Here is a 26857-nt window from a genome sequence, read left to right as displayed (position 1 = left end):
GATGAATAATGGCTAATACAGTTTTTTCTATAGGTATTGGCCTATTTTCAAAAGCCATAATAAATAAATTGATAGTTTCTTGTACTGAATTGCCCCTAAAGTACCATTTTATTATTTGTACCCGTTCTTCTGTTGTATAAACAGTCGGCATAATTATTTCTTATCTTCACACTTATAAAGTTACCTACAAAAAGAAATACATAGCTGTCGACAGGTATACAGCATAGCTGTCGGCTTCTCTCGTCTCGACGAATGGCGATGTTGCCAAAATTATCTTATATTATTCAAAATTGGGTTACAATTTCGTCAAATAAAAATGCGAATCTGTAAATTTTTCATGGATTTTAGAAATTTTGGACCAGTATTTGTGTCAATTAATGTTTCATTTTTAATATCATCATTAAGTTTTGAATGACAATATAATCGCACCACTGATCGCCAATTTTTTAAATCAATTCAATGTTTTAATTCAAATATGTAATAAGGCAACCCTCTCGCGTATAAGCTAAGCTGGATCGGAAATCCGTAAGACGTTCATTAAGGGGCGTGTCTAAAAAATGGGGAGGGGTGACCAAGGGGAAATATATTTGTTTTCTTTGTCAAATCGCTGAAAATATGATTTTATATCTGTGTTAGATATCCTGTTAAATTCTACCATACCGACCATAAACTTTTACCTACACTGTACTGCTATCGATCTCTATTTCCTCATTCTCTTTTATTTTCACTTGTATTGACCGTTAATTTCTATATTTATATTTTGCTATTTTTTCCTACCACCATTTGTTTTTTGTAAATGTCATTATTTTTTGAATGGGGGCGTGAAAAGGGGAACAAGTCATAAAAGGCGAAAACGAGAAAAACACCATTTAAAATTTTACAAAAAAAAAATGAAATTGTTTTACAGTTATTTAAAATAATAATCTACTTGAAATTTGTGTTTATATGTACTTTTCTTAAATGGATTAAAATTTTTATGCTGAATATTTGTAAACAAAATATGTCTAAAGCGATATTTGATTGACTTACTATCTTTTTGACTTACCTCCTTTGTAATGTAACATAAGAATGATAACACTGGATGATGGAAGGTATTATTACGTTAATACAAGCTTGTATCAATGTAATATATTGTACCGAACTGGCTTATTTTGACGTAGCCCATATAACGGTTGTAACATAATAAATATATATATATATATATATATATATATATATATATATATATATATATATATATATATATATATATATATATATATATATATATATATATATATATATTTATACAATGAGTAAGTTCCAAAAGAACTAAATCTTTTGGTCACGAAGATATCGGTCAAAGGAGAAATAATAAAAGGAAATCTCAGTTCCATTCCTATATTTGAAGACGTTTCGCTTATTGTATTTACAAGCTTCATCAGTTCAATCTAAAAGAATACAATGGTGATAGGCAAGAATATGAAACATGGAAAAAGTACTTACGAATGGTGAGTGAAGAATGATAAGGTGTAAAACAAACACACCATTCTCTTGGTAACCGTGGTCAAAATAATAAAATGGTGGCGTTTTAACTATTTTAAATCTAACGACCCAAGGAAACTGTGTACAGTTTACTTTCTTACTCTGAGTATCAGTTTTGTGATTAACTAGTATGGAACTAAATAACCAACCAAAAAAACGCGGAGCTCTGCATTTCTGTAACTAATTTTAAACCCTATTTGACTATTAAATTTTTTCTTTTTTTTTTTCTATTAGTCTATGATCCGCATCGCACTTCATATGCGTATGTCCTAGTATTAAAAACTTGTGTTCAATAATTTTTAAATTCACGGAGGATTGTAAATCAGGTGAACAAGGTACTGTTATGGGGCGTTTTTATTCTGATCATGACATCAGTCTAAAAATATTATTAAGTGTCATAAGGATTTAAATTCTTTGAAAAGTGGAATAGAAAGACGGTCTTTGATTCAATAGAGCCTCTGCATATGTCGCTCTGATGATACCTAATGAGGTTGAAATACGTATAAGCGGATGGCAGATGCCCAGCATTGAAATTGAATATGAGACCGTCTTTTTGTTTTAGTTCGTTACTCGGTTTCGAGTACTAGAAACTAAATTCAGTAAGAATTTTTACCGTGATGAACGGCATGTGGAATGCATATTATAGATTCCCTTGTCGACTAATTTATCAATCTGTCTGCTTTGTAAGTTGAAGAAAGAGCAGTGGTAAAAATTTGAATTTAGTTTCGCCAAGTAGGAAATCTTAGGATTTCTAATGTTCTTTGAAAAGTGTTTATATAGGCAAACAACCAATTTTATTTCCACCACGTTTTGCTAAAGTTTCATACCACAAAAGTAGCAATGAGCTTGAGAATTGTCAGTCGCGAACCGTAAGATTAAATATCCACAACTGTCTCTTCTAAAACGACTCGTTACTTCGGAGGTTTGGTGTTGACAGACATTGCTAGAGGTCAAAAGTAGATAATAGTCTTCATTTTAGCACAATCCTGAGTCATAAGTTTATTATCTTTGTTTTTATACCCTTTGTAATGTATCAGCCACATACTATATAGAAAAGAATAATTATAATTAATTAAATAATTATTATATACTCCAAATTAAATGAAGAATAAAAAAAAATCAATATAGTTTAACGTATACATTTCAAATTAAACAAAGAATGACAATTCGACCTAGTTTAACGTGTATTACACAAGTTTCGATATCAGGTCAGCTCCGAATGTTTAAAAATTACGACACCTTAGACCTTCGTTGGAAAATAATACAACAAAGCGACACACCAGCGATAAGAATTGAGCTGATTTAACAGGTCACACCATCGCATGATCCATTTTAACACGTGGAGCAGATGGCACGATCAGCAAAAACTCTAGGGGAAAGCGGTAAGACGCGACGCTTTACTTCGGTACTGTGACGGAGTAATTGAGGGTACGCGTTCACGGGACATAAAAACGAAGAAAATTGGTCAACGAGGCAGTGAGTGCTCGACGACCTATAGGAGTGCTAGTCGGTCAGCCGTCCCGGTGTGTTCAGCTCAGTTAGCGCGGCATTGTATCCGAAGGAACGGTAGAGAGTATAAGTACCGAATTTGCGTCTCTCTTAAAATCGTGATAGCGTACAGTACTCCCAGAGTTCATTCAGACTGTTCTTGAGTTCCGGTTCGGAGTGGGGGAATACAAATAATAGTAGATTGTCCACCTTTTATACTCATTAGTAAAGTCTCTTCTTGTCTCCTTTCGCAAAATTTGATAAAACAATAATTAGCTATCTCGTATATCTTGTCGTCTTAGTTGTAGATTTAAGATTTATTAATATATAGTAAGTTTGAAATTTGGCTTTTGTTCTTTCCCGGCCCGTTTCAGGTAGAGACTAGAAGAGAACACACTTTTCGCTTTGTACATCTCTCCGGCTTCTAACGTAAGCCAATAACCTCTAACTCTTTACAGGGCCTGCATCTGAACGTCCTTCATCCCCTTATCCAAATTTTTCCTACCCTCTAGTAAAGCTGCGAGGGCGGAATTACGTCCGTTCGGACTAGTTGGACCAGTAATCCTTGTCTCTGCTCGCAGAGTTAAGTATCCCTTAACATTAGAGTTAAGTATCCCTTAACATTATAGACGTGGATGTTACATTGGTGACAGCGTTTATTACATCTTGATTACCTTGTAAATGGTGTTCGTTTAACTGTGTTCCTTTAGTTGTGTTATTTTATTCTTATTCTTGCACATACGTAGTAATTTTCTTTTTTAATTTGTCACATGTACCGCATGTGTCTTTCGTGTACCCACAGGTTTCTTTATAATTATGTTTAAGTTGTGAAATATTTTTTGTACGTTTAACAAATAAAAAATTGTCTGGGTACATTTTCTTATAAGCTTCACAAATAACGTGAGTGGGTAGAGTGAAGTTAAATATTCCATCGATGACTGCCTTCTTGTATAGTGATTTTTATATAAGGGTATACATAAAATATGATTCCTTGTCCTTGTTTTCCCACCATATAATACTTTTTCGGTTTTCATGATATCCTCGTTGGTATACTATGGTTATGTCTGTTATATGAGAATATTTTTCGCTGTTGTAATTTCTATGACTTTCTTGCTAATATTATGTTTTTATAAAACAGTGTTTGCAAAAATCTTGTCCTCTAGACATTTTTAAATTTTCACTTATATTTTTATGAATAAAATTTTAAAAAAATATATTTTGTAGTAATAATCAAAACAATAACAAGCTATATACTAATTCATAGGTAAGGTTGCCCATTGCATTCAAAGCTTACCGTGAATAAGGGAGCAAGTCAAGTTGTCTCATTATTCACTGATAAAATACTGATATAGGCAGTACAAAAAGGGATATTTAAACTTATCCCTTTTTGTACTTAACGTTATGTATTATTTGATAATTTCCTCTTTTGGAACAATCAACCTAACACACAAATACAGCCACATTGACCTGTCCCCTTTTAACCACAATTAAAACATACTTTTTTTACCTCATACTTAGCTTAATCCCATTTTCACCAAATATTGACTTGTCCCCTTTTTCACGCCCAACAGCGATTTATATCGTCAAAACAAATGAGGATTCTTGTTTATGATCTTTAATTTGCCTACAAAGACCTAAGTTCAAAAAGTTAAACCTAGTCAACTATGTTAAACTTTTTAATTCTCACAGTTGTAAGGTACTCATTACTGTGATTATTGGTATTGTTATAGGAAATGTTCATATAATCTCTTACGATTAGTTAATGTCTGCAATTTCGACTTCTGTTGCAAGTGTATGCATAAGTAAATGTGTTTGATTAATTTTTTCCCCATCTCAAATGGAATGTATTATTATTGTGTGTGTTTCACATGGTATTCGGTTTAATAAATAAATATTTATTGTAGGATCTGGAAATACAAGCAGTTCTGCTCGATGAAGTGATACAGAATCCAGAAAAGCCTGAGAACGACCATATCATCAAATTGGAAGTTAAAAGTTTAAGAGATACCAGGCAGCTATTAGAAAAAGTTGGTATAAATGAAGCCTGTCAATTTGTAGAAGAAAATAGTCATCCTAGATTATGGTAATTAATATTTTACTTTACTTTACTGAAATTTTCATTTTACTTATTAAAAAATAATAAATTTTATAAATTAATTTCTCAGGGTTCTTCGTGCTTCATATTTTAATTCTGTATTGCATTTAGATTAATAGAAGATACACTAGGCAGTCCAGTAGACTAGCACGAAGCTTCATAATTATGTTTTCTGTGTTGTTAAAATGTAAATTTAATTTTTAGAATAAAAAAAATAATTAGTTTTAATATTTATTTATTATTTAAATTTTAAACAAATTATATTATATTAAAATAATTCAATAAATTAATGTTTGCTTCTAACGCCACCTGCTAACATATCAACAAAGTATACGTTGTTTACTTCTGATAGGCTCGTCAAAGTCAGACTAAATATTGAATTATTCATAAAATATAAATAAATATCATTTGATTGTAAATTTATTATATAAACGACATAAGATGCTTGAAAATCAAATTTGAGTATAGTTTGAAAGGAAAATTATAAATATTTTCGCTGATTATAACAAAATGGTTCTTTTAAGAACCACAATTTGTTTTTAAATGTTGAATGCATCTATTCGTTTCAATAAATTTCAATAAATAACATAATTACATTATGTTTTTTGTTAAAAGCGATTAAAATTTCATTTGCGTAATAATTGTACCAGAAATAATTAATACATTAATCAAAATAACTGTATCGCTTCATTTTTAACTTCAAATATCTCGAAAAATAATGACTTTATCGTTACGAACGAAGAATATACAGTGGTACCTCGACATACGAGTGTGATTCTTTCCGTAATCTTACTCGTATGTCAAATTACTCATATGTCAAAGAAATTTTCCCCATTGAAATTAACTGAAATGTCATTAATCCGATCGAGCCCCCAAAAAACACGTTAGTGGTTTTTGTTAAGTGATTCTAAATAAGAAAAGTGTATTTAAAAGAAAAAACATTTATTTATAAATAAGAAAAAATACATACATATTCTGTAAAAACATAAGAAAAAGTGAAGTGCTTACGGAAGCGCTTAATTTTCGTCAGTGGTCTTCGCTTTTTTCGTCACACTTTGCTCATTTTCATCTGCAGATCGTTTAAAAAACTGTCCAAGGAGGACAGTTTTCTTCCTCCCTTTCAGAAATGTTTTGGGCAAGTTTCGTTGAACAACACCGATACACGACCAGTTGTAACTTTTTCGGGGTGATTTTTATCCACAAACTCTGCAACTTTCTCCCACATTCCCAGGATCTCCTTTATATCTCTTGTAGAGACAGCGTATGCTGCTGCGAATGTAGTTCGTGTAACTCCTCGGTTGTCAGCTCCTGAGACTGTTCCTCGACAAGTTCGTTCACATCTCTTTCATCCACCTCCAGACCCATGGATTTTCCAAGAGAAACAAACTCATCTACCACTGACACTTCGGGTTCTAGTCCTTCGCAGGCCCTTTCGTCTACAGCCTCAGGCCACAGCTTCTTCCATGCAGAGGTTAAGGTCCTTATTGTAACACCTAGCCAGGTCTGCTCAATAATTATTAGACATATAACTATGTTAAAGTGGTCCTTCCAGAATTCTCGAAGGGTAAGGTTTGTGTCCTCCGTCACCTCAAAGCAGCGCCGAAAAATGTGCTTGGTATACAACTTCTTAAAATTAGAGATCACTTGCTGATCCATGGGCTGCAAGATAGGAGTGGTGTTGGCTGGTAGGTAGAGAATCTTTATAAACTTGAACTCTTGGAGTAAATCATCTTCGAGATTTGGTGGGTGAGAAGGGGCATTATCGAGGATAAGAAGGATTTGCATGGGTAGGTTGTTTTGCTGTATATATTTTTTAACAGAAGGGGCAAACACCAGGTTTATCCACTCCACAAAAAATTTTCTGGTGACCCACGCCTTTGGATTTGTCCTCCACATAACTGGCAGTTTTTCTTTTAAAATCTTATTTGACTTAAAGGCTCTGGGATGTTATGAATGGTACACCAGAAGAGGTTTGCCACTCGTATTGACGCAAAGTAGTAGAGTTAGTCTATCTTTTATAGGTTTGTGACCTGGCATCGTCTTCTCCTCTGCCGTTATGTAAGCCCTATTCGGCATCTTTTTCCAGAAAAGCCCTGTCTTGTCACAGTTAAAGACTTGCTGGGGGATGAATCCTTTGTCTTGTATCAGTTCGGAGAACGTTTTGATGTAAACCTCAGCTGCTTTCATATCCGAACTTACTGCCTTACCATGCCTGACGACGGAGTGAATGCCGGTCCTTTTTCTAAAGTTGCCAAACCAGCCCCGACTGGCTTTAAACGAGTCTTCCGATTCATCATTTGTGGAAGTGTGTGGGATCTTCGGCAAATTTTCGTAAATCGCTCGTGCCTTGTCACATATGATGCTTTGTGTTAAGGTTCCTCCTTGAAGCTGCTTCTCTGTCACCCACACCATTAGTAGTTTCTCCATATTTTCATGGAGAGAAGTCCGGAGCTTAGAAATTATTGTAACGCCCTTAGCTGGCATTATACCATTTATCACCTCCTTCCGTTTAAGTACAGTACATATCATTGATGTGGTACGCCCGTACACCCTCGCCAAGTTAGTTACTCGTACACCTTGCTCATGTTTTTCAATGATTTCACGTTTTAGTTCAATAGACATTATCTTTCTTTTCGAACCCCCATGGTTGTAAAAATAAATGTAATATTGTAATGTACAAAAAGCACAAAACGCGAACACAACTTATCAACAATACTTCGAAAATGAGGGAAGCAAGCAAGTAGACAGACTGAGGTCTACAGTAAAAATTTGCACAGTGTAAATCACACCGACATCGAGAGTGCAAGATGGATATTATTAGAATCCGAATTTTTCTCGGATTTAACTTCCAATGACCATTTAATTTGTCGGTCCAAGTAATAGTCACGTACAGACCCGTAAAATGATCTTTATGACGAGGCCGTAAAGATCTATTGCTAGTAAAACTAACTTTTATTTACAGAGCGAATTAGAAGTAGTCAAATAAGAGGTATGAATTTGAATAAACACCGATTCCTCATATCTCAAATCTTGCTCTCATCTCAAAGCTAAATATCGCTCGCTCCGCGACTCGTATCTCAAAACACTCGTATATTAGGGCGCTCGTATATCGAGGTACCACTGTATTATCTACATAGTGATAATTTTTACATACATACATATAAAATTTTTGCAAATATAAACATTACAAACAGATATTTAATATTAACGATTTAAGAAACAACAAACACACTAAATAAAAATATAAAAACATGAAATATCATCATAATAGGCAAATACCCAAAATAAAATGTGATTTGATTTTAAGCTTAAACGATAACAAGTGACGACTTACTTCATCTGGCAAAAAGTTATACAAACCAACATCAGTCGAATTTTTTATGCTCTTTGTCAACCTAAAACGTTGTGCTCTAATAACGTGATCATGGAAGTTGGAGTTTATGTTAAACTTACCTTTGTTGGCCTGAATGTCAATCAGCGTCTCATATATATATATATATATATATATATATATATATATATATATATATATATATATATATATATATATATATATTATATAGAGTGAAGATAGTGGCATAATACCTAAATCCAGAAATAAAGGTTTACAGTGTCCCCTATACTCTGCTCTTGCAAGTATCCTCACTACTCTTTTTTGTAGTTTAATAATTCGATCTGCTTGAGAAGAATTACCGCAAACAGTGATTCCGTACTGTAAATGGCTATGGAATAGCGCAAAGTAGCACATTATCAGGGTACTTTTAGGAATCATATAAACTAAGTTGCGTATTAAAAATACTTGTAGCAAGTCTAGAACTTAAGTAATCTGTATGAGCACTCCAATCCAAATGATCATCTAGAAAGATTCCTAATAGTTTAACACTATTTCTTAAGATATACTTCCAATCGGAACTAAAAATCAAATTCTGATTTTTCTCTTTATTTAGATTCAGCCCATTATGTACAGACCAGTTTTTTGCTTTCTGGGTATCACTATCTATTTTAATTTTTAAATTATGCTGATTAATATTAGTATTAATGAGAGTTGTATCATCTGCGAAGCAAACACATTTTATAGGAAAAGTATAGTGAAATAAATCGTTCAGATAAATAAGAAACAAAGTGGGTCCTAATATCGAACCTTGAGGAACCCCATATTCGACAGTGTTAAACTCAGAATAGCTGGTACTAAGAAAAACTGCCTGTTTTCTATTTGTTAAGTATGATCTAAATAGATTAAGAGTGTTTCCCATAATACCGTATTTATGCATTTTTTCCAACAGTAATTCATGCGAAACACAGTCAAAAGCTTTGGATAAGTCACACAATGTCAAAGACACAAAATGACCTTCCTCCAAGCCATCAACTATATCTCTCACAATTTTCTGTATAGCTAGTGTAGTGCTACACTTTTTTCTAAAGCCATATTGATTACAGTGAAGCATTGTTTTTCTAGATATTCTATCAAACGAACATTTAGAATACTCTCAAAAATTTTGCCGAGAATGGGAATGATTGAGATGGGACGATAATTTCCAATTTCATCTAAAGCTCCCTTTTTGAACACTGGTAGCACTTTTGTTACTTTTAATACATCTGGGAAAATCCCTTCAGTAAGACAATTATTATAAAGTATAATTAATTTGTCAATAATTATATCGATTGTTTCCACAAATATTTTTTTGTTTAAGAAATAAAAATCCGTGCAGTGTGAATTTTTCAATCTATGCAAAACATCCTGATTTCAGTATCATTAACAGGTAATAAAAATAAAGAGTTGCATCTGCAAAAAGGAGAGTGTACATCCTTCAAAAAATCTATGGCTACATTTTCATTCGTATACAGGGTGAGTTTTTAGTACGATATGGGTCGATAATTTCATTGTGGTACAAGATATTCAAAAAACTTGTAAAAATGTAGGCAATGATATTCTCCATACTTGGAAAATATGTGGAATTCTACAGGAAGATTAATAACTACGTGCTATAGCAAACATACAATTTTTTAAATGGGACACCCTATATATTTTTCACATTTATATTCCTATCATAACTCTTGTTCTTATAATAAGTTATGACCATTTTTATTTCGAAATCCCTATGAAACAATATATTGTAGTTTTTAAATTAAGTTTAATAGAAATCATTGACTAAAATTTGTATAAAGGGTGAACTACAATTTAAGAAATTGTATGTTTGCTATACCACGTGGTTATTAATCACCCTGTAGAATTCCACATATTTTCCAAGTATATCATTGCTTACATTTTTTCTAAATAAGTTTTTTTGGATATTCTATACCATAATGGAATTATCTACCGATGTCGGACTAAATGTTTCTTAAATATTTTTGCCTCTGGTGCAGTAATAACCTTTTTTTTGGCTAATGTATTTTTTATTTGTCATCAATGTTTGTTTTGAAAGAAAAAAAATGGTTTTTTATTGTTTTTATTGAAAAAAACAGAAAACAAATCAAATTGTTAATAAAACAGACATACGAAAAAAAAATGGAAAATACAGAACGTGGTAAAAAATCAGTGAAATTTCAATGACCAATATCGTGTATTGCCTCCCCTTGCTCTAATAATCTCTTGCAGACGACGGGGTATACTCTCAATTTTTCTCCGGATTACATGTTGTGGTGTGTTATTCCACTCTCTCACTAACAGATCCTTAAGCTCCTGTGCGTTGTTAGGAGGAGGTGTATGGGTTTGAATACGTTTTTTCAAATCTTCCCAGAGATGTTCGATGGGATTCAGGTCCGGAGACCTAGCTGGCCAGGGTACCCTCGTAATTTCAACTTCGTCCAAGTATTACACACTGATCCTGGCAACGTGCGGTCGCACGTTGTCCTGAATAAAAACGGCGTTTTCTCCAAGCCCTGCCATGTTGGGCATAACATGTTCTTCCGTAATCTCCGTAATGTACCTTCGTGCAGTTAGGGACACATTTTCGATGAAGGGTAATTCTGTGTGGAAGTCGGAAGATATACCTCCCCAAGCCATGACCGAGCCTCCACCAAATGGCATTCTTGGAGCAATGCAAGCTTGTGAAAATCGTTCACCGGTTCTCCTCCAAACTCTTACACGTCCATCGGATCCAGTTAGGCAGAAACGGGATTCATTTGAGAATAACACTTTGATACAATCGTTAATTCCCCAATGCGCGTATTTTCGAGCAAAAGCTAGTCGTGCAACTCGAGGCACCCGGCGAAGGGGCGGTCCTCTAGCCATTACCCGAGAAGATAGTCAAGAAGAACAAAGTCTTCTTCTGACTGTTGCAACATTAAAATTGCGATTTCGTATTTCCTCTAGACGATTTTGATGCATAACCGCAGTTGAGGTCCGGTTTCGTAAAGCCTGAAACACAAGGAAACGGTCATCTAGTGCCTTGGTCGTTCTTCTTCGTCCAGAGCCAGGTTGCCTGGTTAGCAAACTTGCCTCCTGAAAGCGTTGAAGCACTCGTTGAACCGTAGAAAGGCTTACGCCAACAGTTCTTGCGACTTGCCGTTGAGTGTGACCGTCTTCCACAAGTGCAACAATTTGTGCCGCTTCAACAACAGTCAAAGGCATTTTTGTCAAAAAATAAACACTAATAATGGCAGTAATAAACACTAATGGTGGCAATAATAAACGTTTGTCCGTTGCATTTGAACAGAAAGTCGAAGTACAAATTTGGGAAGTGTGCACTTTACCGCGAAATCAGCACTATTGGAATTCTTTGTTACAAAGGAAACCGCAACAATTCTCAGAAACATGCATTAGTTTGTATTTGTGTTATTATTATTTACGATAAAGCTCGTTAAAAATTAAATATCGGGGATTTTCAAGTGACCCGGATTTTATGATCGCGAGTGTATATATATATATATATATATATATATATATATATATATATATATATATATATATATATTAGATGACCCAGATCATTTTGTCTTTTTTTATAATACCCTTTTAGGACACTTGTAGCCGAAGCGGCGCTAAAGGATATGAATTTGACTATGGCAGAATCATGTTTTGTGAGGTCCAAAGATTACTCCAAAGTGTTATTTGTAAAAAAACTGGTCGAAATCGACTACGAACCGATTAAGAGAGCTAGAATAGCAACATATTTTAAAAACTTCGACGAAGCTGAAAAAATATACATGGAAGCTGATAGAAGGTATGTATTGAATGGATTTCAAAAATTATTAAACTTCTGAAAATTAAAGATGTCTTCAAATGATGTTAAATTTTTGCCACCTTTGAGGTAGACTAATGAACATTTTTTTTTTCAATTTCTTTATTTTTTTTCAAATTTAGTCTTCCAGAACTTTCCCAGATTTTCTATGATTCCAATCTTTCATGGCTCATATTATCTCGTTTTGTCTTTCATACTATTTTCCTATGGGTTTTATTTCCATTCTATTGATTTGCTTATGTTCTTTTTATATACAAGTTTATTCTTTATTTATAATAATTGTTTTTATTCCTTTTGTAGCGATTTAGCTCTTAAACTGCGCCAAACATTGGGAGATTGGTTCCGAGTAATACAGATTATAAAGAATGGCGTCTCAGCTCCAGATTCCTTGCTACAAACTGCCTACAACTGTACAGCGGATTATTTTGCTCATTTTAATAATTGGTAAGAAAACATTGTTATAATTTGAGTATAATATAGTCTTTTTTGTAGACCTTACTTATGGAGTGGCATCTTTGTTTTTTATCAATTATATAATTGAAATGACGCATTATTGTCAAACACATTGTTTGAAATTTCGACCTTCAGATCGGAAACCGTATTTAAATTACAATACATGTTTAAAAATAAATAAACTCCTGTCTTTTTGTTACGATGGAAAGAAAACAAATTAATTCTTTTCAAAATTAAGTCATCTGCCTCACTTGCCACATCTTATTTAGGTTTATATTGAGCATGTCTCCTTATCTTAGCTTTCCCATAAACTTACTGGTATATTGCTCAAAGTTTAACAAGAAAGAAAGAAATATTCAAAGTACACTAGAGCGTCGATTATCCGAACTAATTGGGGGACATAGGTGTTCGGAAAACCGATTTGTTCGGATAATCGAACTATATTGATTATAGTCATACCTATTTATTCACAAGTGAATAAAAGCCATATTTATTTATATCTTTAATGACAAATAGGAATTAAACAAAAAAGTGCAGTCTTTGCAACAACATATTTTTAGATACGGGCAATCGGTGGCTGCCAGTAGCATTAGTACAAGCTAAGGCAATGATACGATCCTTGCTTATTTTAGGACCAGGTGCTGCTAATTCACGCCGTGACGCAAGAGTTTTTCGTGGCAAATCTTTCCAATTGAGCCCAGTTTCGTCTGCATTGTAAACGTTTTCGAGTGCGTAATTTTCTTCTTTCAGTATTTTACTTAGTCTTATTTTGAATGACTCTGCTGCTGCACGAATGCCATGTCTCGACTTAAATCGTTTTAACCAGCCTGTGCTTTCTTGAAAATTTGACGAACCTCCGAGTCTTTCATTGAATTGAAGTGCTTTTTCACACAGAATCGGACCAGAAATAGGTTCTCCCTGGGATCTTTTTTGAGTAAACCACTTATATACACCATCATCTAAATCCGTGTTTGAGGTAAGTTTCATAGTTTTACGACTTGTGGATCCATCAGAAGAATCAAGCTGGGACATAAAGTTACTTATGCTCGTTGCAGATTCACCTTCCTCTCACAGACGCATACACTATTTTGACCGATATTAAATGACCCTCTTATCTATGTTAAATGCCGAGTTACAATGAATTAATGAATCAGCGTCTTGTAAAAATTGGGAGTCGGGAGTTCGAATAACCAGTCGTTCGGTTGATCGACGTTCGGATAATCGACGCTCTACTGTACTCTTAATTACGAAGATACATGGAAGTATCTCCGTAATTAAGAGACTTCATTACTTACCTTCCCATATTCAGCCAGGATGCTTTAATTAAATATATATTTTGTCATCTTATTTTTATATTTTAGGATTTATTTATATCTTAATTTGATTGTTATATGTATTTGTTATGATGCTTTGGAATGTTTATGTTAAAAATAATCCATTGAAACGACTGAAGGGATGAATAAATTCTAGGGCTTCAGCGATTGAGTATTACGAACTAGCCAACAATACTGCGAAGACAATCGAATGCTATTACCATTTGGAAGACTGGAAGAGCTTAGAAAATATAGTAGATACTTTACCAAAAGGTCACCGTCTTTTAGGAAAATTAGGCGATCTGTTCGCTTCTAAGGCAGTTCATACTGTGGCTGTAAAAGCATATCTTAAAGTAGGAAAAGTAAAGCGAGCCATTAATATGTGTATGAGGCACCACAGATGGGATGCTGCTATGGATCTAGCTAGAACTTACAAGTTTACTTCACAAATTTCTGAATTGCTAGTTAAACACACAACTGGCTTTATGGAGGAGGGTCAGGTACTAAAAGCAATTGAGATTAACTTCCAGGCAAAATATTATCTTTTAGCAGCAGAACATGCATTTCAGGTAAGAACTATTTTTTAAATTATTTTTGTTTTCATATTTTATTTTACACTAAACTCAGTGAACTTAAAACCGAAATTAAAGAGTTGTAGTGGAAGCTGAAAATAAATTCAAACCTACTACATCCAAAAACGACTGAAAGGAAAGTGAAAAACATAAACTGAGTAACGGACTAGCAGTGGAAATGTTTAAAGATTGAGGAAAATTGCTAGAAAATACTTGTCATATTTTTACCAATTAACACAGTCATTACCAACTTGGACGGGAGAGTTATACCCGTGAGCTAGTTATATTTTTTTTATTGCAGCTGTCAAAATATTTTATTTAAATACGTACATAGAAATAAAATGCATCATAAAATATATTTTAAAATATAAATAACGACACAGTAATTAACAGGATAATAATAAAATACAAAAGAAAATATAATAACTGAAACTACCTGCTATAGGTTCCCATGAAATATACGGAAACATGGAGTTAGACACAGTCCGGGACCTTCAGGACATTGGGAGCAATAGTAAACAGAATCCTTTCTGACTTTACCATTAGTCCAACATACCTAACATCGACTTCTTTTCGCCTTTCCATTTTCACCTTTGGGGAATATTCTGGCAGATGGTATACTTTAAATCTTGGGATGGGTTCTGCAGGTGGTGGCCCAAGTAATTTTTCAATGACCGTAAGCCGAAAATCGTAGTAATTTCATTTGTTTGAACTGTTGCCGTTATATAGAAACCGTGAATCGAAGAGCATAATTTGACACATATAGATAGCAACTTTCTTATCCTAAATAAGAGTTTTATGCTCGCAACTGTAATAAGATAACATTTGATTAGTATGGTCTACTCCCGTCTACTCGTTTAAATTAAATTCACTGGATATGGCTAACACCTCCCTACGGACCCTCCACTTTGTGACACATATGCCTCGAGAATTATACTGGTTGACCATTTGACCTTTTTTCCATTTTTCTTCCGGCGGATTTCCTCTTCGATTAACCCTTAGTGGGCCCGTAGCATATGTTTGGTCATTCAATGAAGTCTCAGTGAGATTGACACTATTATAGAAGTTATCCATGTAGACCGCATGACCAGCACCAAGTTTTTCTTCTAATAAACATAGAACTACCTTTTCAGTATGTTGTGAACCTCCTTACTCTACATCAGCTGAACCTGATACCAGCCCATTCGGCTCACACAGTGAGTACAGCTTTACACCAAACTTGTGTCGTTTCCCCTTGATGTATTGCCGAAATTTTTGGCGACCTCTCCACAGGATCATGGATTCATCCAATGAGAGTTCTTTATTGGGGTAATAAACTGCATTCATTCTATCATTGAAAAAATCAATCAATGGCTTGATTTTTCCGATTTGTGTTTGAGTGACTTGATTTTCTGGATTTTTGAATTGCAAAGCTCTTAAAATGAGAATATCTGTTTCAGCTCATAATACTTGAAAATGCAGTCAAATTAAAGAGATAGTGCTTCGTCCCAAAGTTGATTTACTCGAATTGTTCCCATATGAAAAAGCAAACTGAAAAACTTCTTTAATTAGTCAACAGTTATATCATATAACAGTTTGATGCAATTCTTGATTTAACTCCGGAACTTTGACACAATAATTCGATAGCGTATGCATTTGCTTTGGTAAAAAGATCATTGTAAAAATCATCAGTTGCTAATAAGTGAAAATAATCGTTTGGTTCTGTTCCATTTACGTTAACAAGTAAACCAGGAATTTTACTGAAATTAAAACTAATCTTTTGGGGTTCAATGAATGACCACTCAGTCGATTTTGGATCTCTAAGACGTGTCGGCGGAGATGAAGAAGAGTTAACTCGAGGAGGCGCTGTATTTTGACAGTTATACCTACCTGAAGATTCATCGCTTTATCAATATAGTCTGGATCATCTTCAGCATCACACTCTTCTAAAAGTTGCAGATGTTCTTGATAAGACAATGGCTTTCTGTGCCAAGCTTGATCACGCTTTGCAATTTTTTTTGTGGTTCTCTATCACTGGAACAACCCGTTAATTGATCCTTGAGAACTTCAAATAAATAACTACTTTATACTAAAACAAATCCTCGCTAGGAGCCAATGAACGCACCTGGCGCGTTTACATTACATGCAGGTTACTACTTTATGTGATTTTAGCTCAAAATACTGTTCAAAAATGGTACTATGTAAGGAAATAATGAAACAAGACCATAATAGTTACCTTTTCTAAAGTCCAAATAGATTTTGAAATATCCTTCCTTCAAATGAGTCATTTGAATTACGTAAGCACACACACACACTCGGAACCAACCTTCTCTCGTCAACACACTAACATATACTAAACATCCGACACAATAAAATTCGTTGCAGTCTTGAAGCCGGCTAATATTATGACCAATGAACATAAGACTCTCGAAAACGTGTCAGGCGCGTTGGTGGCACATGGCGAAAATTCCCAACAACACGGGAGGTGCGCTGGCGGCAACGAAAGAGAAAAATGTGTCAAACAACAGGAACGAATCCATTACAATAATTAAGTACAAAAATACTAATGAATAGAATAGTAACAAAATCATTTATCAATTTTGAGATGGAGCTTTTTTTAAAGGCATGTATATATATATATATATATATATACATGCATATATATATATATATATATATATACATATAATATATATATATATATATATATATATATACATATATATATATATATATATATATATATATACATATATATATATATATATATATATATATATATATATATATATATATATATATATATATATATATATATATATATTATTCCTCGCAGACAAACACATACATCTGGAAACAGTAATAAATAACATTGGAAGCATTCAGGGCGATCTTAACAACAGACTAGATAGTGCAAGGAAACTGTTCCAGGCATTAAATAGAGGATTCAAAAAGAAAGAAATATCAAGAAAAACGGAATGACAATATGTAAAACAATATATAGGCCAACGTTGACATAGGGAGCAGAAAACTGGATTTTAAACAAAAGATACCGGAGTAGGCTACAAGCAGCAGGGATGAAATACCTCAGAAAACCGATAGGGGCAAGAACGATAGGCAGTCTGAGAAATGAAGAAATAAAAAACAGACTGAAAATTAAACTGTTGCTTGACACAATAAAGGAGAAAAAATTAGCGTGGTTCGGTCATATAACGCGGATGGACAGTAACAGGCAAGTGAAAAGAGTTTGGGAAGCTAAACAATATAAAAAACAGAAGAGGCAGAACAATAAAACAGTAGAACAGTGATATAGCAGAGATATTACAAAATAAGGGCAAATATTGGCAAGAAGCAACACAAATGGCAAAAAACAGAAAATAATGGAGAAAAGTCATAAAAAGCTAGAATCACCTCCAGCGATAACTAACGGTCTAAGCGGAACGATTATGTATGTACGTGTAATATTTTATTTTTGTATGTAGATTGAACTAATACTTAATATAGTTAATACAATTGTATTGTTTCTGCAGCTTGCCAAGAAGGAAGCAGAAAAACCAGATAAAAATCTGTTAATAGTTAAAAAGCATTATGTATATGCAGCAAAGTTGATTGAATTACACAAAAGTGCGGAAACAGGTAATAAAATAAATTAATAATTTCATTATTTTTCTCAGTGATTACAGAATAGTATCCTCTTCTTCTTTGAGTGTCGTGCCCAAATTAGGCATGGGTAGCTTCCATGGCTATTTGTCGATATTGTTCTCGATTTTGTAACAATTCATCTGCTGATAAGCTAGTCCATTGAGGAAGGTTTTGGAGCCATGAATATTTCTTCCTTCCAAGTTCTCTTTTTCCCCGTTGAGTATTAACTGCAGTATCCAGTATCTGCTTCCTCTCATTATTTGCCCCAAATATTAGAGTTTTCTCTTTTTTTTCATCTTCGTCAAGGCACCTTCGCCTTGACCTATTCTGTTTAAGACATCTATGTTTGTGATGGGTTGAACCCATGATCTTTTGAGCATTCTACGATATGTCACATCTCGACGGCTTCTAATTTGTTTATCATATTAACCTTCATGATCCAGGTTTCACATCCATATACAGGATACAAATAACATTTTAGGAACGTGATTCTTAGTTGTAAGTTCAGCTGAGAATTGAACAGTATATATCTAAGTTTCATAGATTCTCTACTTGCAATTTCTATACGAGTTTTAATTTCTTCATCAGGATTTAGTGTCTGGTTTATCGAACATCCTAGGTATTTAAATTGGTTATTTTTTGTAATCGGTTCATTATTGACAATTAGTTGCATAGGGCCAACGTCTTTTTTACTAACCACAAGTAACTTTGTCTTTGATGTATTTATACCAAGACCGTTATTGATGCATTCTCTAGTGACTCGATCTATAAACAATCAAAGATCTTTGATGATACTTTCAGCCATGATCGCTGTCATCTGTTGTCACACAACCTTATCTGACACCTCCTCGAATGAAAATTTTGTCTGTTTCTTTGCTGTCTAACAGAATACAAGTTTCTTGATTCCAATATAGATGTTATAAAAGTCTCAGATCTGTATCATCTATTAAAATTTCTAGATAATCAAACAGCCTGTCATGTTAGATCCTATCAAACGCCTTTTGAAAATATGTAAAGCAGACGTAAATTGGTTTTTGTACTTCGCATGATCTTTCAAATAATGTTAGCATTGAAAACAAAGCTTCCCTTGTTCCCAAACCTTTTCTAAAATCGAATTGTTTGTTTCCCAATTTTTCTTCACGTTTCTGCTTAATTCTAAGAATTATCTTGAAAAACAGTTTGAAAGAGTGAATCATAAGACTAATTAGTCTACAGTCTTTACTTGACTTTACATCTATTAGGTTTTTTGGGAATGGGCTAAATGTAGACTGCAACCACATTTGTGGCATTATTCCAGTTTCGTATATATAGTTATAAATGTTTGTTAGTTTTGAGACATTCTCGTCATCTAGAAGTTTGAGCTAGTCTGATGATATTTGGTTAGGGCCTGGAGATTTCCCATTTTTTCCACTTGATTCTTTGTTCAATAAGGTCTAGTATTTTATCGGTCATCCAATGCTTTTTCTTTATTAGGTCTTTTTCTGATTTTAAAACTTTGTTTGCTATGGTGACCATGGCAGAATTCATTATATTTAGATTTTGCCCGATATTTTCTTGCTCAGATCTTTCTAGCTGTTTTTTATCTCACGATTTATCCTATTTTCGAACTCATCTGCTATTACGACATTTTTAGGAGTCGACTATTAGGTCTCTTCTGAATTATTGCAGCTTCTGTTCCTTTTAGTTTTAATTTGAATCCACCACAGAGCAGATTATGGTTAGTTGCTGTGCCTGAACTTGGATATATTTTTGCAGATGAAATACTGTTTCTAAACCTTCTATTAATGATAATGTGGTCAATTTGATTTCTGACTATATTTCCCTATTGATCAGCTGGAGATTTCCAGGTATATAGTCGTCTTTTAGGTTGCTGAAACAAAGTATTTGCTATAACGCATTTCCCTTTTTGGCAGAACTGTATTAGACTGTGTCCTCTTTCGTTCCTTTCTTCAAGTTCATATTTTCCGGTTATATCTTGTGTGATTTCGGCACCAAGTTTTGAGTTGAAGTCTCCCATAATAATAGTAGCTTAATGTTTTTTTGTGCTCCGGAAGATTTGTTTAATTTAGCTGTAGAATTACTCAATTAATTACTGTTACGTTTGGGTCCTTCTGCCTTTCCCGAGTGGTATACAATGTATCCATTACTCTCCAATATGTTTGCCGTGGCCATTTCGTTTCGCAGATACCTAGTATGGGAATGTCTAGTCTGGCCATTTCTAGCTGAATATTTTATAATTTTGCATTAGAATAGTATTTATCCTAATGCATTTATTAACCTTAAACAAGTTGTCTTGCTTTCTTTGAATATATCTTTTACTATTTGTAGCTCATTTTTGTATAGACCGATGAGGTCGTTATGACGGCCTTTTATCTGCTTTCGCCTCCGAGAATGCAACTTAAATAAAATCACCATTATTTCCACTCTTACTTAATTTTGTTCAGTTTTTATCGTTTCATTCCAACCTTGGAATTTTCACTTACGCGATAATTTTAGAATAGACGACTAAAAATTGATCTTTTAACTGTGTACGAACCTTATGTAACGTTTAAGAGAAAATACAATCCAAAAATTTTTATTGAATCTAGTTATATGACAGAGAGCTAGCTATAAACGAGTAGAGATAAACACAAAATGCGACTTTACTATAATTGAAAGCATTATGAAAATCCAAAAATTGAGTTCAGATATCGTAAATATTGTTTTTGTTCATTTTTGCTAGCTTGGTCCCTACTTTAATCTATTTTTTCTGTTATTCTGTTTTGTTTCTCTCATATTGATTCTTCTTATTCTTCCTCTTTGTAAGCAATACTCCTTGTTCATTGACGGATTAATACCTCATTCTCTTCTAATGTCATCACTTCTCTTTCGATCTCTTAGCGTATTTCCTGTAATTCTTCTCAGTACTCTCATCTCTAACGTTTCCAGTAGCCTTTGTGTTGTGGCTCTGTCGGATCATTATTGGTCTTATACTGGCTTTCTATCTGTCTATCTATCTGTTTCGCCATATATTGTTATAAGGCATCCTACCAGTCTATTTGCTTTTTGTATTTGATCTATCACTTCTTTGTCCAGGTCTCTTCTTCTATCACTTCTTTTATTTCCATTACTCGTTTAATACTGATGTCATCAATTTCTATTTTACATCTGATTGGTTCTTAGCTGTTACTATTGTTTTAGTTTTCTGAGATGAGATTGTCATATTAAATTCTTTTGCCCTTATGTTAAATCTGTGGACCAGTCTTTGCAGATTATCTTCATCTTGGGCTATCAATATTACGTCGTCTGCGTAACAGAGTATTTTTACTTCTTTGTTTCCCATTTTGTATCCTCTTCCTTTGTTAACGCTTTTGATGATTTCACCCATCTTACCATGCTCAATGAGTTCCCCTGTCTTATTTCACTGCATATTTCTAGAGGTTCTGTAAGTTGTCCAATCTATTCCGACTTCCATTTTGTTGTTTTGGTAGATGTTTTCAATAGTTTTTATAATATTTAGGGGAACTTCTCTACTATACAGAAGATGTATTCCATCGTTGAGTCTTACTCTGTCAAATACTTTTTTAAGTCAGTCAGACACAGAATTGCCGGTCTATTATACTCTAGTGATTTCTCAGTAATTTGCTTTATGACGAATATTGCATATGTACACGATCTTCCACTACGAAAACCCTGTTGTTCATCTGCTAAACTTATTCTCTGATTCATTAGTTCTTGTAAAATTTTATTTGTAAGTTTTAGGGTAGTATTTCACAAGTTTGCACCTCTGTAGTTTTCTAGCTGTTTTTTATCTCCTTTTTTATAATTAGTTCGCTCGTTCTCCATTCTTACGGTATTTTAGTGTGTTTTATAATTTTGTTAATTAATGTTGTTAATTGTTTTGTAATTGCTGCTTCACAATATTTCAGTAATGCGTTTGGTATCTCGTCTTTACCTGCTGGTTTTTTGTTCTTCAGCTTTCAAGTATTTTACAACTCTCTGTATATTTATATGTATTAAGTTCTTCATTTGTGGTAGTTTCGGGTGTTTCTAGTTCTAGCGTCGTTTGTTCTTCCTCTGTATAGAGGTTTTTTAGGTAGTCAATCTATGTATAATTTTCTACGCGATTTGGTTCTATTAATTCTCTTACCTCCGTTCTTTGACCTCTTATAAAGCGCCATATTTCCTTTTGAAGTTTATATAAATCATGTTCATTTATTTTTATTTATATTTCTTTCACCAAGAACTTCCTTGGCCGAGGCTAAGATATTAGACTTAATTTTTGCCCAGCTTTCTTCGACTCCATCACTTTCTGTGATATATTTTTTTTGTTATTCTTTTTTGGGATAAGTATCTTGTGGAGTCATCCTGTAAGTTTTCGACTTTTTATCATATTAATTCAATGGTTTTAATAGTTTTACATTTATTGATTTACTGTATTAAATTGTGTGTAAATTTGTAGCAAATTTTGTTAATTTACACATTAAAATGTTTTGTAGAAGAATGGCAACCTACTGATGAACTTATGGTGGAGAACGCCTGGAAAGGTGCTGAAGCATATCATTATTTTATAATGGCTCATAGACACTTTTATGGCATGCACATGCTAGATGCCTTACGTCCCGCATATAAATTACGAGATTACGAAGAATATATTGGACCTCGAGAGATCTACTCATTATTGGCTCATATTTCCTGTTTAGCAGGAACATTCAGCGTGTGCCAAGCAGCCTTTTTAAAATTACAACATCTAGAAAATGTAAGTATTCTTCTCACCTATTTATTTTAGAAATTATTACGTGGTGATTAGACTGACTCTGATAGATAAAACTACCGCCAAATGTTTATTGATATTACTGTTGTTGTTGTTGTATATAACCTTATTTTTTAGATACCCGAAGCAGATGCTCATCGATATAAGGACCTGGCTTTAAAAATATTTTCACATAATAGAGCCAAAGATCCAGATTTAAAAACGGTGGAATGTGATAATTGTCGAAATAAAATACAAGATTGGTTAGTACCCTATTATTATAGTATATTAGAAAGATATTTCCATATCTATCTAATATACTAAAGTAAGAAACTTTTTAAAATATGTTGTCTGTAGTAGTAAGCACTCATTTGTAGCCCGAATAAGTTTTTTCTGGGATCTTTATGTACTCTCCTCTTGAACCTAATTTATTAAATGAAAAATGATATTCAATGTTTTTTAGAGAGTCAAGATTACAGAACGTCTGTACACACTGTAACAGCGAGGTGGACGGGTCATGCTCCTCACCGTGGACGGTGACCATGCTCCTCAAAACAACGCTGATCGTTGAGTACATCTGGTTGGTAACTGTTGCTGCACCGTTGGACTTTTGACCTGGCTGACTCAGATACCACTAGTTTTCGGACGCCCTGATAGTAGTATAATAGGCAACCTATCCTCAGAATTGATACAGTAGCTTCGTCCTCAGTTGTGAAATGATGGTCGTCTGCTGAATTTCTGGAGAGGTGGTCCGGAAGTTCGTTGTCTTTTCCAGGAATGTAGACCACCTGGAAGTTGAATTCGTAATAGCAAGGACCATCTGGAGACCTTATTGACTGACCTCGTCTGACCAAGATGAGACTATCTTAACTTTGTGGAACTGATATTTGTTCCACCATAGGAGGACGTAATTATCTGTGTAGATTGTAAATTTCATCTCACAGAGGAAATTATGGAAACGTTTCAAGTGCCCAGATTATTTCAAAACACTCTTTTCATTTGTGTGGTACCTTTTCTCTGTTGATTGTAGCTTCGTAAACGTATAGGCTACCATTCTGTTGTTGTCGGCAGGGGCCTGGAACACAACAGCAGCCATGCTGTATTCGGAAGCATCTGTCTGAATACCATCACCAGATCTCCTATACTGGGTTGCTTGAGTTTTTTGTCGAAGCCGTCTTGGTACCTCTCCAGTATGTCCCGTACGGCCAGAAGGACAAATTATGGATACTGGTCTTCTTGGAGCTACACAGTAGAGTACCTCTTCCTAATGGTGGGTGACTTCCAGTGATACCACGTTTAGATAATTTCAGTTGATGGTTACTAGAACCTCTTCATCATGGAGACATTGCATTCATCACTATGATGTCATGGTTTAGGTGTGAAAAGAATGCGTAGTAATTTTAAACACTCCTAGTATTCGAAGAGGACGACTACTTCGACGGTGCTCTGGTTGCTGATGATCTTATTTTTGCAGGCTAATTGGACGTGCTTCCGCACGTCTGCTGGTGACGCCAAGTCGGATCCGATGTAATTCATCGATGTTCCGGTGTCGATCAGGATTTAGAACTTTTTTTGTTCGTATCTACCCATCGCAGGAATAGACTGAATTTAGCTGGGGACTGCATCTTCGGAGGAACTTAGTGGTTACCCTTCTCGGTATTTGGTGTCTTTGTGTCTAACAGGCTCTGATAACGGTCTCAGCTGTCTTGAAACTTTTCTAGGTATTCGGTTCGATGTGGTGTGGTGTCCTCCAATCCTGGATGTGTTCAGATTTTGGTCTGGCATCACTGTGGGGAAGTGAGAATTTCCGCTCTAGCATCTGTGAAGATGTACTATGAGTTAGATGCTTCCATCTGGAGATGGTTCGGTCTGGTTTGGAAGAACCAGCTTAGCTCAGGGCTGTGGCGCAGGCTCCACCGTATTTTGGAGGTCAACGGAGGCACCTGGTTCATGGTCTAGTAACGCAGTAGGTAGATCTGGTATAAGTATTGGGAACTATAACATTGCACATATCTTGTAACAGTCGCTTTGTAGATTTGATTTGTTCGGACCGTCCGGATTCATTGGTAGATATTGACTACGAGGGCCATATTCCTCCGTGCGTATATTGCAAGTTGGTCGGGTTATGCTTGTAGCAGCATGTTTACCGTCCCAAGCAGCGTTGATCGTTGTGTACATTTGGTTGATAACAAACTGTTGGGCCAAACAAATAGCTATTGCTATTCCGCCATGTTACAATAATCCGGATGATATGCAAGAAGACCACAGTTGGTATTCTCTGTTATGTTACAATAAGCGAGGCAGAGTTTTGGAGTAGACCAGACTAAATTCTAGGATCGGATGAGCCATAATTTATAGCCGAGTCAGCGTATCTCAACAATCCGTCCAATTTAAGTTATATGGATTGGCATATTGAAAAACACTTGTTGTTATACACGGTATAACGTAAATATGTGTTACATATGACATACGTACACTTTGCCACATAATACAGCGTTTCCATACTTTATGAATTGTTGAATGAAATTTTCAGAACAGTTATACAGTTGGGAGAGAACTTTTACAAATTTGATACCCATTGATACTAATTATACATTTTTATTTAAAATTACTTTTTACTTAAACAAATAATTTTGATTTACACCCTGTACAAATTTTTTAGGGTGAGCCAATGTACTAAATGCGAATCTACTTTCCCTACCTGCATTGTGACAGCTCGACCTATTGTGGGAGAACCAATATGGATATGTAAGTCTTGTAAGCATCCAGCCATTGAGAAATATATGCTGGCATTAAGATCCTGTCCCTTGTGTCACGCAAAGATCGAAAGAGCCGGAGACTCTGTTAGAGAAAACGAGTGAATATATAAAAGTTTTTCGTTAAGAGTTCGTTTGTTTTCGTTGAATTTTCGGTTGAATATATCGTTAATTTCGATAATATCGAGTTAAATTTTGTATTTGTAAAGTTGTATTATTTATTACTTAATCTAGCGTTGTTCCGTCCAAGAATAATGATCTCTGTTTATAATGTTGTGTTCAAAGTTCTGAAATAAATGTTCATTAGGAAATTCGTTGTTTGAAATTTCAGTATAGTTGTAATATATTTAGTCAAAAGTTTTTACAACACAGTAAAAGACAAAGTGGAATGAAAGATCAAAAATCAGATAAAAATTTGGAAAAGCTAAAAGAGCGAAACGGGATCATAGCTTGAGCCTAATATTGTTTGTTCGTCATTACAATAGGCCAAACATTAAAGTATAAAATTGATATTAGGAGCAGAATAGTGAGATATAAGAATTATACCATTAACACTTAGCAGCATACTAAATGCGGGCAACGGTTTAATAACAAATTCATTAAATAATGAATGCTTGGAGTAAAGACCAGAAAAGAGATCCTAGAAAGTAAGAGAAATATGGAGAAAAGCGATGGACAGAGAATCTTGAGGAGATAAGTTCTGAACGAAATGTTAAATCACGTCAAAAGTCTCACAAGTCAAGTATATTGTCAAAGAAGACGTATAGTTTTACAGATTTAGAATACGTTTGAAGGATAGAGTTCACAAAAAACTGCATTGTTTGTATTAAATTAGAGTACCTCCAATTTGATATACTCTTTGATTTCTAGTTAAATGTTAAGTTTTCTGCAGATCTACGCAAATATTTGGCAAGGTTCCTGAAATTATACCTCCTAGATCTCCTAGAGTCCATGTATGGATCTCAAAAATAAAAACTCACTGAATCGTGTAATGTGTGTTACTGGTACTGATTTTAGGGAAGAAGTTATACTGCGACCTATAAGATCTATTGTATCTTTCAAAAAAGTAAATACTTCTGAGTTATGATGGTATATTTTAGTAAAATATTTAAAATTTATTAA

General features: G+C 34.2%; 1 protein-coding gene across 1 annotated transcript in view; it reads left to right on the top strand.

Annotated features, from left to right (window-relative positions):
- Oseg4 (intraflagellar transport protein Oseg4) overlaps window positions 1-26039 on the top strand; it is a 45935-nt gene extending 19896 nt beyond the window's left edge. Inside the window, 8 exon segments of the mRNA XM_072546394.1 lie at window positions 4917-5095; window positions 12067-12270; window positions 12589-12732; window positions 14212-14623; window positions 18136-18241; window positions 22726-22985; window positions 23118-23242; window positions 25642-26039. Of these exon segments, the coding sequence (XP_072402495.1) occupies window positions 4917-5095; window positions 12067-12270; window positions 12589-12732; window positions 14212-14623; window positions 18136-18241; window positions 22726-22985; window positions 23118-23242; window positions 25642-25840 (1629 nt within the window). The 3' untranslated portion in view covers window positions 25841-26039.
- Window positions 26040-26857: the final 818 nt, after the last annotated feature.

Source organism: Diabrotica undecimpunctata, chromosome 10 (assembly GCF_040954645.1).
Source record: "Diabrotica undecimpunctata isolate CICGRU chromosome 10, icDiaUnde3, whole genome shotgun sequence".
Lineage (NCBI taxonomy): Eukaryota > Metazoa > Arthropoda > Insecta > Coleoptera > Chrysomelidae > Diabrotica > Diabrotica undecimpunctata.
Note: the sequence above shows the minus strand (reverse complement) of the source record. Positions and strands in the feature narration are given on the sequence as shown.